Raw genomic sequence first — 19,239 nt, 5'->3', positions numbered from 1 at the left:
CCTTGGGAATTCAACATAGTTTTCATATCTTCCATGGTACCAAAATTTACATTTCAAGTAGCATAAATAACTTGCAGAATTTCCAATATCACTGACTACTAACATGAGAAATACTTTAGAATGACATTAATGAGCATCTTACCTGCTTTATGCAGGATTTCCTTTTCTTGATGTGAATTTCTCTCTTTGACTACACTTAGATCTTCTTCCTCTTTTTTCACTATACATTTTGATCCCAGAATTTCTTGCTGTGTTCGCTTAAGCTACACTTCCAAATCCTAAAATATGCATGACATTACTTCCACGTTTATTACATATGTAATTTTCTTGTGATAAGAAATAAATGGTCATTTTCTCTCTTGGTGTTCCATGACATAAATCATGTACAGAGCTGGTTTAAATGCATTTTTTGCTCTTCCATATGCTTAAACTGCCTCTGCTGCCAGAATATTTTTGATGTGGAGCCCTTCCTTCACATGTAGTTGGCATCATTGTAAAGTGAATATCCATCAATAGTTACCATCTAAAAGATGTCTGAGATTATCCTAAACTTTAAATAGGTTATGCTTCTATTAATTTCATGACAACTTATGCCAAAAGTTAATGAATATTTAGGGTTAGTTAGTTAGTTAGGGTTTTTTTCAGTTGCTCAAATACAACAATTTGTAACATAATCCATTACACAGGTGCCTAAACTCAGAAAAAATTGGGTTCTACAGACTTTGCTGGGAGTTGTCTTTCCATAACTAAAGAAAAAAAATTGAACCACATTTAATGTTCTGTTTCTGGAGGTTCTAGTTTCAGTTTCAGATGTCTAGGATAATACTGCAATACTCACTCAGATAAAATTGCCATTTGTTCCTATATGAATGACAGGTAAAACCTCAGGGTTAAAACTAACTTGTATTTAACACTCTCTGTAGCTCAGAACTTCAAGGTAAGCTTGTTACTTTTACCTCTGGCATATATGTCAGAACTCTTCCAAAACTAGACTGAACAGATCAGACTTAATGACTTGTCAAACTTTGTATTCTCCCTTCTACAGTAAAAATAATAAATGTGCACTAATGCAATACCATTCATCATAAGGTCTCAAACCTCTTGGAATACACTAAGGAGAAAACAGAAAACTTCATCTTGTTGAAACAAGAGCCCTTTCATCTTTCAAGCCTTATAATAGCTTTTCCTGCTAGTATTTACTAATGATCAAAAGTATTTCTGATTAAAAAGGTGTTTCTGTTTCCCTGTCTGCCATTGTCCATAGAAGCCTGAAAAAAATGTATTTAATGGTGGCATAAGAAATAGACAATTTAGAAAGGAGAAACTTCTATTTTTTTTATTTAAACTGTAAAGAAACAGAAGATAACATCATGTCTAACTCTTTCCCTCCTTCCAGATTTATCCTAGTCTGAGGGTATCTCTTCAAAGATTCAAGGCAATATTCTCCGTTAGTATGTAAATCAGCCTCATTCCACAGACTTAGAGGATTTGAAATGTACGAGCTGAGCATATGTCCTTCAGAAAATATTTCAGTTTTATCCAGTTGATACTGAATTTAGAAAATAAGTTGTTAATGGCACCACCCTCTTATTTCTACTTCCTATAATATTTTATATTATTTATTCCTAAATTATTGCATTTCTTATACAATAAATCAGAAGAGTAAACCATGTGCCTAAATTTTCATGTGTTTATTCCTCATTTTCCCTGAATGTTACCTAAAGCACCCACAAAAAATAAATCAAAATCTTCCTTTCTCTCTTCCCCTCTAATGCTTCCAACTTCTACAGAGCCAGGATACTTTTTAGTATTGAAACAGATATTACAGATTGACTCAATTTAAAAAAAGGGCTTATCTGCACCTCTGCCATTCATTGTATCCTCTCCACTTTTCTGTAAAAGATAGAGGTTGTTCTGCTACAGATCTACACACTGAGACAATGAAATCTGAATCATGTTGGGGAAAGTGTATTCAATTCATCCTCTGATCTTGTAAAACAAAGAGGCAGTACCTGTATTGAAGGCTGAACTCCCTCTAAGAACATCCTCAAAGAAGTAGATCAGAACTCTGCATCATCAGCAAAATGATAGTGGCAAGCAAGATGTGAGGGCAGATGGTGAAAACATTTAAGAGCTGTCTTGGAAGAACACAGCTGACTGGGCTGACCCTGCTATCTGCAGAATTCTGGGGCTCTCTTCGTCTAAAGGAAGTAAATCTTCTCTCCCATTAGGGAACAATTCTTGTTATTTTGTGATACTCCAAGTCTAGACCTTCAAGGTGTTTTCTTATCTAATATGCAAGATTGCTGACATAGGGCTGGGGGCATGTCTGGTAGGTGAGTTTATGTGATGTAAAGGACTAAAAGTATCAGAAGGAAGTTGAACTGTTGAGGACAGAGCATGGCTTGGTGCTCCAATTTCAGCACTGTTCATCAGCATCTCTCCTGAACTCTGACCTCATGTACCAAAAGCAGCTGTTTGGCAGATTGCCCATGACATGCCAACCTCTGAGACTGCATCTGACACATGATGCAACCAGGAAGAGTCTGCAGAGCTGTGCTGCAAATGTGTGAGATACACAGCGGTGAGGGTAGGCAGGCAAAGTGCAAGGTGAGAACTAAAGGCAAAAGTCTCATGGCTCAGCACATGAAACTTCACAAGTGTAAAGAACACTTCATTAAATGGCACTTGGTACAAGCCACTGCTGCAAGAGTCATACAAACAAAGCACTTGATTCCTAAACTGCCAGTTCAGGTCTCTTATCTAACCCTGTTCATATCCATGCACTGAGCTATTTGCAACCACAGGGAAAAAGGAGGAGGTACTCCGTAAACACTCACTGGTCGTAGTAGTGCCTGCTTGCTGTTCTCGTCACATTTTTGGGCAGGAAAGGTAAAATTCTGTTCAGCCAACAGATAAATTTTACCTCACGGGTCCCTCAGGGAATACAGTCTAGTGTTCAAAGTGTTCTCCTAATGAGTTACTAATCACCGTAACTCTTTAAAGCTGTGAGCATTATATCCTATCTCCTTTCTAAGCCTCTAAAATTGCTTTATTGCTTAAAAAGCATTTGAATCAACATGATATTTAAAATAGCCTCCTCTCCCAAACTTTAAAGAATTGATAATTTTCACTTTCTCAGGCAGAGATAGGGATTGCAGTCTCATACTCTACCTGTATTCTCTCCTTCAGCTTCTGGGAATGCTTCTTCCTCTCATTTATCTTCTGGCATTTCTCCTCTAGGTCTGTTTCCAGCTTCTTTACCTGCTGCAGCAAAAAACCTTCCTCAGTCTCTGAGCTCTTCTTTTGCTCTGTTTCTTTTTGCTGACAGTTTGTTTCTATCACAGATTGCTGCATAGCTTTTTTCAAAGTCTCTTTTTCTGTCTCATAAGGGGCTTGCAGTTTGCTTGTTTTCTGAGTATATTCTTCAGTTGCTTTCTGGTTCTTGCTCTTCAGGTTTTCCATCTCGTTTATTACGGTGTGTCTTTCCACACTACATTTTTCATCTAAATTTAATTTTGTATCTAGACTTTCTCTTCTAAATGCTTTGCATTCATTTAGCAGTACATCAAACTCCTGATTTAAATGTAGAAGTTTGTTTTCAAAGCCTGCATTGGTATCTACTGTGTCTGTAGAAAGGCCCGTCGGTGCTTGTTTCACTTTTATTCTTGACTCTTTCACTTCTGCTTGCTTTTTACACAATCTTAACTCTGCCAAGGCTTCTTCCTTCAATCTCTTGTGTTGTGCTACTGAAATTTCAAGGGCCTGAATATGCTTTCTCAGTAACTGTTCTTCTTCAACTTTGCTTTTACACTGGAGAATCGTTTCTCTTGTCTCAGCAAGAATATTCTGAATTTCTTCTTCATGAGCCTCTCTCAGAGCCTGTATACTGTCCTCATGTTCATCATTCTTCGTATTCAGGGCATATATCACCTATCAAACAAGAAAAATAGAAAAGTAAGTTATCTTGTGAACAGTAGCTATTAATCCAGTTACTGTACTTATCAAGGTGTTAAACACTAAAAGAGAATTACTACTATAGATCAATATTTTTTTTTGTGGTGGTGGCTCTTTGTGTTGTTTTTGGGGCTTTTTTCCGCTAGGAACAGAAGGGACAATTATAAACTGCAAAACCTTATAAGAAAGGAACACAATACTGTGACAAACAGTATTTTTTATCACTTTTTGTCAGAAATTTCTTTTTTATTCTAGGTAAGTTGTCACTTCATGTCACTAGTTTGATCTCTAATACAAGGAAGGAAGTTGGGTCCCTTGTCTAGCTAACTGACTCCTTACTTGAAGTCCAGTTCATCTGTCCTTCAGTGCAGCAGGACTACTAAAGGCCACATTGCCTTTAGCATGACAAAGTGCTGGGGACCAGTAGTGGCAAATCTGAACAGTGAAACCTGAGGTCCTGACATCCAGTTCACGTGGACCAAAATCACTTCGTGATGTAAATGAAAGTATGAAAAGCAGATTAAATTCTGCACTCCTGGCTCCAGTCAAAACACCATGGAAGATGCACTCCTAGAAGTCACATTCCTGACAAGTTCGTTTGGTCAGCATTCAGGGTAGGTATTACCTGACTGCAAGCATCTTTTGACTTGATTCTGGGAAGTGTTCAGGCAATGCGTTTCAGGGTTTTTCCCCACCATTTCAGTAACAGCTATAAATCTCAAAACAGCTTTTAGCAGATCCAAGCGACTCTCTGATGACAATAAGTAATTTTTCCAAACAACTGATTTAAACCCTGTAATGTTTTATTTTCTTTTAAAAAATGCAGAATAATAATTTTCACAACTGTAAGACATTATTACCCTAAGCAGGCTTCATCTTTTACCACAACATACACCAAATATCTCTCACAGAAGCTGTTGTACAAGCACCCTACTATTTTTTCAAAAATAAAATGCAATTAAAAGCCCATGGTAGTCTGAAATGAAGAGTAAATGTCCATGTTAAATTTACAGGACAGCTACACATAATTGCACAACAAGTAACTGCCTTGAAAAGACACATGCTTGTCTTTTCAGATCTCCACTAAGACGTATGGGGGCTAATCCAGTTTCTACTGGACGTAGTTATCTAACTCAAGGAGAACAACACATTATGTAAGAAGGTTTTCCACTTGCTTGGTTGGTTAGGGGTTTTTAGGGATAAATTACTGCCCTAAAAAAATAGGTTTGGAATCTTTACACAAGTTTGACAGACATTTTCAGTCTGGCCTGAGCCCACAGAAGTTAATCAAAAGATTTTTAGACAGTGTTTAAGAAAATCGTAGCCTTAAGTAAGTAGATAAATAAATAAATACAGAAACAAGGTCACAATTATGCTAGAATTGCAGCCCTATAATCTTCAAGCCTTCATCAGGGCAAGTCTCAATTGAGAGTCCAATAAGTGTCTTGACCAGAATAAGTGTCAGAAGCCTGCAATGTGTTATATAAGTCCCGAAGATGTCTTCAGAATTATTGAATTTGTTTATCTATGTCCTACCACTTTTTGTGCTATCTGTATATGAATAACATATTGAATTTCAATCAACCATAAATGAAAGCAAACACACTAATATATCTTGTGAGTAGTCAACTTCCTCCCTGGCTGTAATGAATTAGGTACAGAAGCCTTAAAAAGTCACAAATACAAAACATGGTCTGAATATATTTCTGGATAAACATTTGACAAAATAGAGTAACAGCATCATATTTCAGAAGTATATGAGATAAGAAGTTATTATCTACATTTAGATAGGTATATTCTGGGGCCTTAGATTACAAGCCATTAATTCTTCTCTGTTATTTTTAACCATTTTCCTTTGAAATGGAAATAGTTACAGTATACTGAGCAGATTTCTTCATATCACTAACTAAAATCACTCCATGAACAGCTCTTATCAATTCAGGAGACAGACATTAAGACTCCAGGAAGATTAGTCTTGCCCACGTTTTCCACACTTTTTTTTTTTTCCAGTGACCAGTAATTAGGTTGGGCAACTCTTCAGTTAGCTAGGCCAGATGCTGATGATCATATTTCTATATTTCATTCCACCAGTAAAACAGAAATGAACATCTAGCTTTTGTGTCTCAGTCTTTCACTCAATGATAAATTTATCTAGTAAATCACCATGGCCTGTCTCATACTATGCTGTGTTCAGGTTGCCTCTAAAATCTGACTCTCTCATACAGGTTTCCCAAATTCCACTAAGCATTAGACTACCACCAGCATGTTAAGTGAGTTATCTAAAACAATGGAAGAAACTGGGCTCCCTGCCCCACCTATTATTCCTGCACACTGTTCAGTAGTGGCTAGAACCACAATGAAGCATTTTGACCTGCATGCCCTTAAATTTAATCTTCAAGCTTGAGTGCTGAAACTGACTCTTCCATATCTTAACCTTCTTAAAAGATTTAATTTTGAGACGGCTGCTGCTCTGTACTTTATGAAATTTAAGCCCTTCACACAAGCCTTTCACTCCCTACTGAATACAGCTACTATATTCCTATTCCAGATACCTCATTTTGAAGACTGCAGTTATACGAGATGAATCCGGTGCTTTATGTGCTGAAAAATTATTTCAGACCTGTGCCTTGTGAGTGTACACTAATGTACACTAATGTATAAATCTCTTAACAGTTGTGTTGATAAACAGCTTTCAATAAGCAGCTCTAAAACTGATTGTTTGACAGTACAGACAGAATAGCTTTCAAATGAAAAGAGCACATCACTGCTCTTGGAGGCATTAGCATAATACCAATGGCTTCTGCCTCCTTACAGTTCTCCAAAACCAAATGGATTGGGAAACACTGTTGAATTTATAGCACCTGAGTGTTGTATGGCAGGTTGGTAGAAACATTATTACACACATAGACTTGAATATGAAGAGTGCAGTGAATGCAAATAATTCTTATTTGTCCCATTTTATCCTCCAAATGCTGTAAATCTAAATAACATTTCCTTTCTCATTTTCCTTATGGTGATGTAAAATAACAAACAAACAAGGAAAAAAAAAAAAAAGGAAACATTCAACTGCACCTCAACAGTGAAGACAGAGCTAAAGCACTGAAATAAAAAAAGATTCTCTTCCTACAGTAGTGTTAAATACTATTCTTAGAGGAACCTGACTATCATAATGAAAAAAATGGTTCTAGCAGGTTGCTTTTCTAGCTGAATAGGAAGCAGAACAATTTGGTAGGGAAGGTGAGGAGTGAGGACGTTAAGATGAATCGAAGAAAAGCAAATGATCGTAAGTGTCCTTCCTTCAGGCCCAAGCTAGTAGACACAAAGCCCTCCTGACAAAAAAGAAAAAAAGAAACAAAAGAATGAGAAAAGGCCCTGGATGGGGATGCCAAACAGGGTACTCCCAGCAGCACTCAACACAAAGCAGGGAAGGAGACAAACTTCTATTACTGAGGAGGAAGTTTTTTACAGGCTAACTGATGCCAGCTGACTCTATGCATCATCTCCTTTTCACTAGTAGCAGCAGCATCTTGTCTTCACTAGCAGGTGAACTTGTTTCTTTGAACTCATCTTTGTCTACTTGCCAACCAGACCAAAGCAAAGTGAGGTACTGATAAACATGTCAGCCTTAAATGGTCTCTTTAAAAGCAAAGGACAGAGAAATTATCAAAATCAGCTTTGCTTATTTAAACAAATGGCTCCTCTATGCCTTAGCCTCCTTTGTCACCAACTGTAAAGGCTTTCTAGAAAATAAACCCATCTCCAACAATTTATTAATTAATTAATACTCTAACCTGTCTCCCATGTTCTAACACTGAAGAATAATGTCTTTTAATTAAGGTACAGGCCTAGGCTATGATTACCTACAGTGCTGATCTAGTTTTACACCTAAGCTGATTTCATACATAGGTGATAAATTATAAATGATACTGCTCTAAGGTATGACCTGGGACCTAAAGAACTAAGTCTCACCTCTCTCCTTTCATTCTCTGTGGTTCCCTGAAATCACAGGAATAATTTCATGCATCCAAATACTTACAGCAACTGTTGATAACATAAACACATATGTAGTGTCGTGTAGTATAAGAAAAGCTTTAAAACAATTGTCACTCCAAACATCCCAAAGTGTTTCAGAAGAGGTGTATTGCTGGTATCCTGCACCAGAATGAACCCTAATTACTATAATAAAATAGGATTTTGCTCCAGAGGGTTCTCTTTTATTTCAAGGTAAATCTATATCCTTGCATCCATGATAATAAAGCCCTTCAGACCCCAGAAGGGTGATGTGGTACAGCACAGAGGTAGCCAATGGCTCTGTATGAGATCCGCCTGTGTTTACATGATCTGATGTCTCTTGGGCAGAAGCTCATGGTGCAATGTGTCACCCTCCTGAATGCCCCACAGGCTTTCCTTATCTAGAGATACACAGTAGAGGAGGGCAAGTTGATCTTACATTCTTCAAATTTGAATATGTTGCCCCTTTTCCTACACATACCATGTATTACAGTCAGTCCAAAAAATACAATGAAATACTAAAATGTATCAAGAAAGTATAAGCATAAAATGTCTACAAGTTTCTAATATATTTTGGCACAGTTTTTGACTTTTTCTGCCACTCCTTTTGCTTCCCTCCCCCCTTTAGTTTAAATCTAATACAAGAAAATAACACAGGTACATTTATTTGGTCCCATTTTTTTACCTTCTTAGTTTTCTGCTTAGTGTAGTGTAATACTGAGCACAGAAAATCGTAGTTTAGTGGTTTATGTATTGCACTCAATCTCTCAAGTGTCATCTAACATAAAATGAGCTCTGGCCTAAATTTTACTAAAGAGACATCCAGCTGTCCCTCATCTGTATTTTACAGTTTCTAATAAGCTAAACAGAATAACTGCCAGGCAATTTAAGAATTAGGAAGGTAAAACTATATTGCAAGAATATTTCCACAAGCAGAGCAGGTGCCAAAAAAGGCACCAATAATTTCAGGAAAGGAAAAATAGGCTGTAGAATCGCAAAAGTTAATTGGGAGTCCAATAAGTGTCTTGACCGCAATAAGTGTCACAAGTCTAATCTGTGTTGTACAAACCCCAAAAATGTCTCCAGAATTACTGAATTTGTTTGTCTAACAACTTTTTGTGCTATCTGTATAGAAACAACGTATTGGGCACCAATGCTACATCCCAACAATTTCAGCAAAACAAAAATATATTGTAGAATCACAGAAGTTAATTCTAGAAAGAGACTCCTCTGCTGGGAAAATCACAGGCAGTTTGCTGCTGAAATTGCTTCTGGAACTGTTCAATAAAACCGACTCAACTTCAATCCCTTCTCTTTACACTGGTCACAAATCCATCTGCTATGACTGGTTGTAAGCAGTGCCTCATCAGCATGGCAAGAAATAGCTCTTCCTAAACAGTTAAGGAAACATTAAAGACTTCTCCAGATCTGACATGGAAATTCTGAGAGAAACTGGTGGTTCTGAAAAACAGCTACCACAGAAGGAGGTCTGAGGAGGCCACTAGTAATTACTGCAAGGAGATGACTGGAGAAACTCTACTTGTTTCATTCTCAGGAAGATGTTTCCTGCATACAAGAGGGGATTCATCTCACCCAACATCGTCCATTACTTCATCACACATCTAATCCAGGTTAGTCAAAGGAAAAAGACAGGTTCCTCCAAAGGACAATATTTTCTTTCCCAACACAGATGTCTAAATTGGGGAACAGAAGTGAAATTGCTTCATGGGTTTATATCTCTTTTGCATATCCCACTTCCAGCTCTCCCTTCTTCTACAGAGCTGAGAGTCCCATGCAAAGGGAAAAGAGTTTTCATATCAGAGGCTGAAACTGATAAATTGCCTGTTGTCTGGGGTTTCTCTCTATCCTGCACTAGTGTCTCACTTCATACTGACTCCATTTCTATATACCCATTTCATGCTGTTTTACCAACAATTTACAAACCAAAACAGATATTGGGTGTTTATTAACTGAATGCAGTTTATTTTATCTTCCATCTAAATTCCTTATTTCCTTCCATTTTGTTTAGATGTTTATGACTCTCTTTCAATTAGTAAAATCTATTAATTTTAATGTGCTGTTTATTTTTACTTCCAGGTCATTACCTACTATGTGAGATGATGCAAGATCTAGCCCAGATCTTTGTAGTATCTGCCTCCCTACATTATGATGTTGTAAATCTTTTTTACAGCTCCTGGCTCATGTTGTATCTTATATGTCAAAATCCTTTTCTACATATACTTGAAATAATTTTTCAAAACACATTATTATTTTTTGTAGATTCTGTATGCAATTAAGAGCTAGAATAAATAAAATCAGTCAGCATAACATTTACATGAAATATATTTCTACTTTGTTATCCGTGAGGTGATTCGAATTCATCTTGAGCATATTTATCAGGTTGAGCTGTATTCAAATGTTGTCAGAGGATCACATTACTTTTCAGTAAAAGCTAAATTAGGTCAAATGTCTGTCTATTAAAAACCACAGAACTAGATGAAAACACTTGAAAAGATCATGCTTGGACACTGAAAAATCAATGTCAATAAACACACACACGTATGTAGGCAAGCAGAAAGGCCAAATCGTTTGATTCCAGAGATCTTTCTCTTCACATTTTGCAGGCTCTGTCTTGGTGAAATGCTTGCTTAACTCCTTAAGATCTCACATATCCCTGTAAATCTTAGGCTATTACAGTCTTGGACAAGTTCAACTTTATCTTGGGAAGCTCTTTCAGATGTATAAAGTGCAAGAAGTAGAGGATCTCTCTGACACATTTATATCTATGTCCTCTGTCCATTGTTGTCACTGTAGACCAGTTGAATTTTTAGTACACAAGTGAAGTTGCCAATTCTGTGTAAGTAGAAGGGGAACGAAGACCTCATTTGCATGAAATTCACTGATAATTTAGCTCTGGTTTTTCTTGCATATCAAGCTCTTCTAGGATATAAACCTATCTAAAACTCATAGAAGTTTGATCTCTATTATGCTTCAAAAATAGGAGTTAATCCATCTCATCAACCAGATTTAAGTACAGTGGTGATAAAACTCATTTGCCAAAATAACACTCTATTTTGTGAAATGTTTCATTACATCCCAGACTTTTAAAGAACTTTAACGAGTCTAAATGGCAGACATATATTCAGTGCTTTCAAAAGTTTTGTTTGGTTGGTTTTTTAAATTATTCTAGATATTTACCTGAAATTTTATGCTTCCAAAACACCTTTCTGATTTGCAGATTAAGGTAAAGTAACATTGTCCAATTTTACAAGAAATACAGTACCCAAAGAGACTTGTCAAGTAAGCTCTCACTTGATTCCCATTTTACCAAGTATTTAATTTAAATATAGTAGAATTTGGAAGTCTTGAAAATATAAACTGTAGAACTGTTGATTTAATTACAGCTTGAGGTGAAATAGATTTTTCCCAAACAAATACATATTTTTGTAGAGACAAATATTATAATTTATTTAAAACACAGTGTTCATTGCAAGTTTTGCCCTTTATGTAGACCTGTGATAAACATAGATAAAATGAGTCTTGTTTCTTCCTAATCCAAACTAAAGCATTACACAGATTGGATCAAATTCTTACTCTCCTGTAGTTTGCATTCTCAGAGAGGATTTTTTAAAATTTAAAAGATTTCTTTATACATTCTAGATACTTTGCTAATTAAGAAAAGAAACCACCAGAACCCTCAGATATCTATGAATTTTTAACACCAGTTCTTGCTGGCACCAAGATTGAAGTTCTTGCTGCTGTAAGCAAATTCAACTAAAAGATCACAGGGATTCAAGAAGTGATTGTAAAATGTATTGAATAAAAATCTAGTTAGGGCTAGGAAGGATTAAGATACTCTGCCAATCTTTGGAAAATCTCACAGATCAATGCAGGCAATGAAAACACTTTAGGCAAGAGCACCAGATGCATGTCATATTCCTGTAACTCTCTGGGCACCATCAGAATCAAAGTGTTTTTAAAAGATATTTTAAAAAGATATTTTTCTTTCCATTTTTCTCCTCACTTTCAAAGCAGCGTCACTGGAGCCCAAGTCAACACAGTGTTATGAAGCTAAAGGGCTACATAACAATACACATCATAATACTACACTATTACTTGTGTATCCAGGACATTTTTACACAAACATTTGTAACAGTAAAATGAAGCTAGATTGAATACAGCCACTACTCACATTCCCATTCCAGGAAGATATTCTTATTAAGCATATGTGGGACACCTTCTGGGATTGCATCAATGATCACAAAACCAAGAAGGTTTAACCACCATTTATCAGCAGAAAAAGTGGAAGCAGTCTGCAAAGAGTGTAATGGCAATGTACCAAGTTGCATTGCAATGTCCTATAGTCTACAGACAATTCATTATTCTTATGAAATACTAAGGTATATCAGCATTTAGTAAAAACATATAAAAGTACTAGCTATAGTTCCTACCAGCTTTGTTATCAAATTCTAGTAGTTGTCTCTTGCTGAATGAAAAAAAGTAAAACAATTAACTGTAGTCTCATACTTACATTTAAAGGTAGCTCTTCTATAATGCTCTGAGAGGGTTATATAGTAACAACCAGTCAGTGGTTAGGCATAGCTGGATGCTGTAGCTTCCAAAGATAATTAAAACAGAAGACTTCTCTGGTAGTAACCTGTTTGAAGTTAAAGCTGTATTTTAAGTGCCTAAAAATCAAGTCAGACAAAGTTCTGAGTGACAGCCACATTAAAACATATAATCTTCCTTCAGAAGAATTTCACCCAGGTCATTATCTTAAGAAAAAAAGAAAAAAAAAAATCCCTATTTGAAAGTAGACAGTCAGTTTGTAGTTTCTTTAAGAAATAAAGACACTGTTTCCTCAGTAATAGTTATGTGTGTTCTGCTGTCTCCAAGCTTTGGAAGACAAATGAATATACATTAAGTAAAATGCCAAGTTTGAACTAGCACAGCGAAGTTGGAGCTATTGTGCCCCACTCGGGGGCTGGATAAATTAACTCAGACTTGGTACTGCACTAAATACATTCACAGACTTCCTGCCAGCTTTAAGCACAAGCCCAAAAAAAACTCCAAAACTCACACGCCTGTCTGCTCCTACTTAAAAGAACAGTAGTTTTCAGAACCAGACTAAAAACAGTGTGGTTGTGTACAGGCAGGAAAAACAGTGAGACACTTAACATGTTAAGATGTGACTGTAGAGGTGGCAACAGAGGGAGTTCTACCTCAGTGTTACAGCTGTTTTAATAAAACATAGACACTCTTTTAACTAATGAGGACGTGACTGCTGGGGGTGGGGGGGAAAGAACATGATACTTCATGGAAAAAAAGGACTTTATATACAATATTCAATGCTGGAGTGTTCAAAAGCCTAAAAAAAATCTCAAAATGTTTACATAAGAATGTCTTCAACTGACTTGGCACTAACTTCTAATTTGGGTATAATTTTCGCAATTGTAAAACATTGGCATGTACATACTGGTTAAAGGAAATATTAAGAGAGGGGTACTATTATAGTGTCACTGAAAAAGGTACTTTTAAATATTACCATAAAAAAAGAAAGAAGACGAAAAAGCTATAAGCTTGCAATTTTCTTCTGTGCAATTAATGGATCATTAGATATTTATTACCTATTGCCTGTAATTTGCATACTAATAATATGCAAAACATGTTGTATATAAACATTAACTAGGATTCTTCGATAAAGAAACTTGAATTTATTATGTACTCTCCATTATAAATTAGTCTTGAGTTGTCAATTACTAAGACCATCAGATTTTCTGCAAACCTGGTACAATTAGTGCCAAATTTGTATGATAGGGAAGTAATTCCATACATAGATGTCATTCTTATACCTTGGATTCATTTAAATGATAGCTTCTACCCATCCAAACAAGATACCAGATTTTTTCCTAATAGAAGTATGGCTGTAATACTGCTTTTGACCAGCTGATCAACACAATTTTATGACATTGCACATGCATTTAATAATCCAGGATTTTCTTTAAGGGAGGAACTTTCTGTAAGGAAAAACACAGTGGTGACAAGTTAAGGAATTTTAGCCTGCACATTCTTGTCACCTCATAGGCAAAAATAATGCTAGCTTTGAAATCCTGATAGCAAATTTTACACAAAATAATGAAAACAAATATATCATAAAGTACCTGGGGCTATTGATAGCTGATTTTTTTGGTCTTGTTAGCACATAATTTAAGCAGTTTTATAAATAGATTCTCTCTATTTGCCTACATGGAAATAATTTTTTATATTCCTTGTGCAAAGGAAAAATACTGTTGCTCCAAAACCATGATCCTAGTTTTTATTCTATTCTATTTTGTTTCATTTCTGTAGAATGTTGAATACCTCTCTAGAGACCTGAGATCAAAAAGCCTCAAGCACACAGGAGAGCTCTGGTAGCGTAATAACTAACTGCAGAACAGCTGAACCACTGTAAGCATTGGTCACTAAGTACCATTAACACATCACAGTAAACAAGGTCAATAAACTTAAACTATGTGAAAAAGGCAACATATTTCAACACGAACATGAATAGACCACAGAAGTGCTCTGTTAAGGGTTACCCAGCTGTTACATGCTTCCAGAATAAACCATTATAACTTGATCATATTTCACTTCTAAACCCAAAAAATGGCTGATAGCTTTATGGCAAATAAATCAGGAAAGGTTAAAGTTCTAATATACAGCCCTGCTACAAGACACTGAAGTGGTGTAAACAGTCTATGCCCTCACACACGCACCAGGTCACCTGCTAATTCTTCCGTAAATTTCTGCCCACAAGAGTGAAGCTAACAGAACTAAATATGAGCATACATTTTGTGCAAAATCAGCCATCCCTCCCTTAAACAACTAAGGAAAGTGGGTTTTGCTTTTCTGGCTGATTTTCCACTGCAGCTTATAAAATAATGGTCATATTTTCTATCTTGCTGACTGAGCTGAGGGGCTAAACCTCCTAGTCACTGCTGGTGATAGGCAGTCAGAATATGTAACATTTTGAACTGCTCCACACAGAGTCATTAAGGAACATCTGCCTATGCTGGTGCTTCTACAAGAGGAACACACTTGCTTCCCTTTGACATTTCTTTCCCCTGAAGGAAAAAGAGGGTTCATGTGTTTTACTAGCAATTAACTTTTCCTTGCGTGAGCACTCTCTTCCTCTGTTACAACTCACAGTATACAACATATATACACAAAATTCTTGCCAGACTACGTGACTTTTTGTTCAGTAACAGTCTACTTGACCAGTAATACTGCAATTTAAAAAGTGCTTCTTACAACAAGGCTCCCAAATTCACAACATAGAGTCAGATGAACCCTGAAGGAAAAAAAGTATTTGAGAATAACTGTCTTCTCTCGTTAAAAAATACCCCTCTATTGGTATCCAGGAATTTGTTTCTAAGAAGGAAACAGAAGTAGTTTGTGGCTTAGGTAGCTCTCTGATCAGCAGCTACCATCACCTTCCTAGTTATTCATATTAGGCTTGGTTTCAGAACTCAGTCCAGAACAGCAGATTTGGTTTGAGCCCCACTGGCAGAGGTTTGAAAAGAAGCCTGAATAGCAAGGATATCTGCAGTATATCTAGTTCTTGTCGGCTCTGTCCAAACTGCCTTTGTTAATGAAAGCTGATCCACTTTCCTCAGCACTCCTCTTCAAGAGTTCATTAGAATTTCTCATCCTGTTTCAAGTGAAAAGGACTATCTGGAGAAACTATAAGCACATGAAAACCCTGTTAATAACCAGTAGATGTCAGAAATCCATAGCTTGAAGCAGCAGGGAGTGACACCCAAAGCATCTTACAAAAGTCACCATGCTTCTTAAACTCCATGTTATTGCTAAACAGATACAGAAATACAAAGAACTGGGAAGCATGACACAGCATGCCACGGGTCCAGCGTCTGATGGAGGAGTTTGAACTTCATTTCTGGTATTACTTAATTACTACTACACAGTCATGCATTCTGCTACAATCGAATACCATACAAATACACTCATTTCAAGAGAAGTGAGCTACAAAACCCAGTAATCTGTGGCCGAAAGCAAACAAAACATTGCTAAAAGTTTGTATTTTTTGCTGCTACAGTCAAAAATGTGCAAACCAGAAAAATGTATGACTGAAGGTATGAAAACTTCCTCTATTCTACCTTTTCAAAACCAGAGATAGCAGGGCAGTGGAGTGGGAGCAGCTCTCAGAGTCTCTGTCCAAATTACCTGTTGGGATTCCCTGTATCAACCAACATCTGAAGACATAATCAGCACTACATGCAAGGATAGGAACTCATCGCCTTGCCCAGTTTGGTTCCTGTTGATACCTTTATGCACTTCTCCTTTGCCTTTAAGAGTAGGAGGAGGCCCCTAATGACTATGTAACAAACAGAATGGAAGATCTATATCTTATACCTAATTTACACATTTTGTATTCATCTCACCTGGCACAACGCTGAGTGGATGAGTAATGAGATCATTATCTCCTCATTGATGAAAATCTAAAGTCACTGAGACAGGAAGCTGCAGCTGTGCAACAACATAGCAGTATTGCATACTAGGTTAGAAACAAAAAAGGAAAGTACTGTGGGGCATTTAAACTTAGGAGGGATTTTATTATAATCATTCTGACTGTAATATAATCAAGAAAACAGTGCTTTAAAAGGGAGCTCTCAAAATTCCCAGGCCAAAAATTATTATAACAGATTTCCCATATAGCTATTTTTCAACTGATCTGGCGTCAGACTTTGCTTCTTACATGCTTGCTGCTGGTACTGCATTAGTCTACCCAGAATTCGGAAGGGAAAGCATATGATTTAAATTCCAGTTGTGCCATGAATTCTCAATAAGTATAGTGTTATTGCAGAGAAAATTGCTTCTTAAAAGCCACATTCCAAAACAGAATGATTTGCTTTTCAGAAGTACTTTTTTGAGCTTCAGGTATAAATCATCTTTATTTCAGATGACTGAAAAGCATCTAGAGGGGAAATTCTATTAAAAGTAAAGAAAACAACCCACACATACTTTAATAGTAGAAATTTAGCAAAAGACATCTGAAAAACCACTGCAATAAAATTTTGCAACATATGGGCAAAAAGTAAGGATCCTACTGTGCACAAATACTATTAAACAAACATACAATCAAAGAACCTGTAAAGTAAGTATTGATATAGTACAGTAAGTAAAAAATAGGAAGCATATGTAATTAGAGGTAGCTCTTGTTTATGTATTGATACACATGATGTACATTATCACACACAGTTATCATGAGATGAAAATGATGGCACTGTAACTAGTAAGCCATTCTAACTTGAACACCTGAATGACTTCTTATTCTTTGGCCTGTATTTTTAGTCAATGTTTTTTCATTGCTTATATGTCTCTGTCAATTGCAGTGAGGTTACAGAACATGTAAAAGCTGTATTGGTAAACAAGGGTAGTAAACAAGTTTTTCTCACTGATAAAGATGCAGCATAAGAATAGGTTAATAGGTAACTACCATTTCCTAGATATTTTCCTTATTTCTTGACATAGTGTGGAAAATACAGAGTAGTTCAGTATTGACTAAAAGTTTTAAGTACCATATACGACGTAATTTAGTCCTGCCTCTTCTCCAGCTCCTGTCTTTTGTAAATGTCATTCAAAGTATCTCTTCTTATGCACATCAGGAACAATTAGCTGCACATCAAAGAGTAGTATTGTACTGTAGTACCACGCATTGGCTGTAGCTTTGCAACAACATTACTTGAGAACCTATAAAATGCAAATTACTTGCAGTCTTCGTAATTCTAGACGAAAAGTGGATACTGTCAATCCCTCCCAACAGCTCCCAGACAAACCCCGCGTCTTCGCGGAGCTGGAGCCCTTCTCGCTATGGTCGCAGGGTAATTAGAGCAGTTCAGTGCGAGGTGTCCATCGTCTGCCACAAAAGCAATCCCTACGGATGGGCTGTAGCCCCCGCGGGGGAACTGGAGGGAACTGGAGGGAAGTTTGCGCACACCGATGTTCTCGGCAACAGCCTAAAAAGAGAGGACCCGTTTTTCTTCCCTCCTCTCAGACAGGGGCACCAGAGGAGACAATTCCGAGACACCCCCGACACCCCTGGCCAGGGCAGCCTCACCTCCCTGGAAAGACTGCAGCAGCGAGACTTACCTTTGTGAGCTGGGCAATCTTCTTGCACATTTTCAGGTGCATTTCCCGATTGCACTCCTCTGCCGAGCTGCTGCGAGCGGCTTTAGATCCATTGCAAGTCCCGGGCTGCTGAATGTTGTTTATTCCAGAGGCCATTAGGCTTGAATTTTAATCACGTCTGTCTATGTACGCTCCGGGTAGCGCGAAGCCGGCCCCGCTGCTCGCCCCTCCCGGCTGCGCGCACTCACAGCCCCGGCGCTGCAGGAACTTCAGCCCCGAACGGGGCACGCTCCAGCCGCTGCCGCTCTCCCTTCTCTGCAGATGTCCCAGTCCTTCAGCAAAACACCCAGGCGAGCAGGCAGAGAACAGCATGTGCAAACATCCTGATTGGGATTTTTTTTTTCCTCCCCTTCTCTTCAAATGGTTGAGCTTCCGCCAGGAGAAGACGCCAGCGGCTGGGTGCTACAAATTCCCCACTGGAGACGCTGAGCCAGCCTAGAGGCAGTAGCACAGACATTGCCAGGGATCTGTTGTAGTAGAGATTGCCTGAAGATTAAATCATGCTGCGTTTTTAGCTGCCAAAAGATGGCAGAGGTCATCTGAGAAGAGAATGTTGGCACCTTTTATAAGCTCTGCTATTTTGGCAATCCTCTCTAAACCAGGATGGGCCCATAAGTGATGAAGAAAATCTTTGCTCAGTTTTTGCTGCTGTGCTGAAAGCAGAGTGGAGCCAAGGGGCACATGAGCACGACTGAGCCCAGGAGCTGTGTCCAGGATCCAGCCTGCCTGCCTCATCCAAGGAGACTGTTCCCTTCAGTTACACTAAATGCACTGGAAAGGTGCCTGAAGAAAACTGACAGTATTACAGGTCTTTTTTTTTTTTTTTGCCAACGTGCACACTGTTTCAAAGAGATCAGGCTTGTACATGTAAAATAAATAAAAGGACAGAAAAGGCAGAAAAATCAGCACAAACAAAAGAGGCAAGCTATTAAGATAATGGGATTTTTTAAGAGAATGCTTCAGTGAAGCGTTATGTGAAAAGAAAATTGTTAGTGAACACGTTTAAACAAGTCTAGAAGAGAAGGAGAAGTAGGAGAATGCCAGGTAAGGTGAAGTAAGAGAGGTAGAGAAGAGGTAAAGGGA

At 37.5% G+C, this 19,239-nt stretch overlaps 1 protein-coding gene across 5 annotated transcripts in view; it reads right to left on the bottom strand.

Moving 5' to 3' along the window:
* The window catches only part of FAM184B (family with sequence similarity 184 member B), a 39,652-nt gene extending 20,749 nt beyond the window's left edge, over nt 1-18,903 (bottom strand). For all 5 annotated transcript variants that reach the window (XM_010401854.3, XM_010401855.3, XM_010401857.3 and 2 more), the window contains exons 1-2: nt 18,118-18,903; nt 3,175-3,933 (exon numbers count right to left, since the gene is read on the bottom strand). In XM_010401854.3, the coding sequence (XP_010400156.2) occupies nt 3,175-3,933; nt 18,118-18,252 (894 nt within the window). In that variant the 5' untranslated portion in view covers nt 18,253-18,903. The remainder of the gene's footprint in view (nt 1-3,174; nt 3,934-18,117) is intronic.
* Between the last annotated feature and the right edge of the window lie 336 nt (nt 18,904-19,239).

Source organism: Corvus cornix, chromosome 4 (genome assembly GCF_000738735.6).
Source record: "Corvus cornix cornix isolate S_Up_H32 chromosome 4, ASM73873v5, whole genome shotgun sequence".
Lineage (NCBI taxonomy): Eukaryota > Metazoa > Chordata > Aves > Passeriformes > Corvidae > Corvus > Corvus cornix.
Note: the sequence above shows the minus strand (reverse complement) of the source record. Positions and strands in the feature narration are given on the sequence as shown.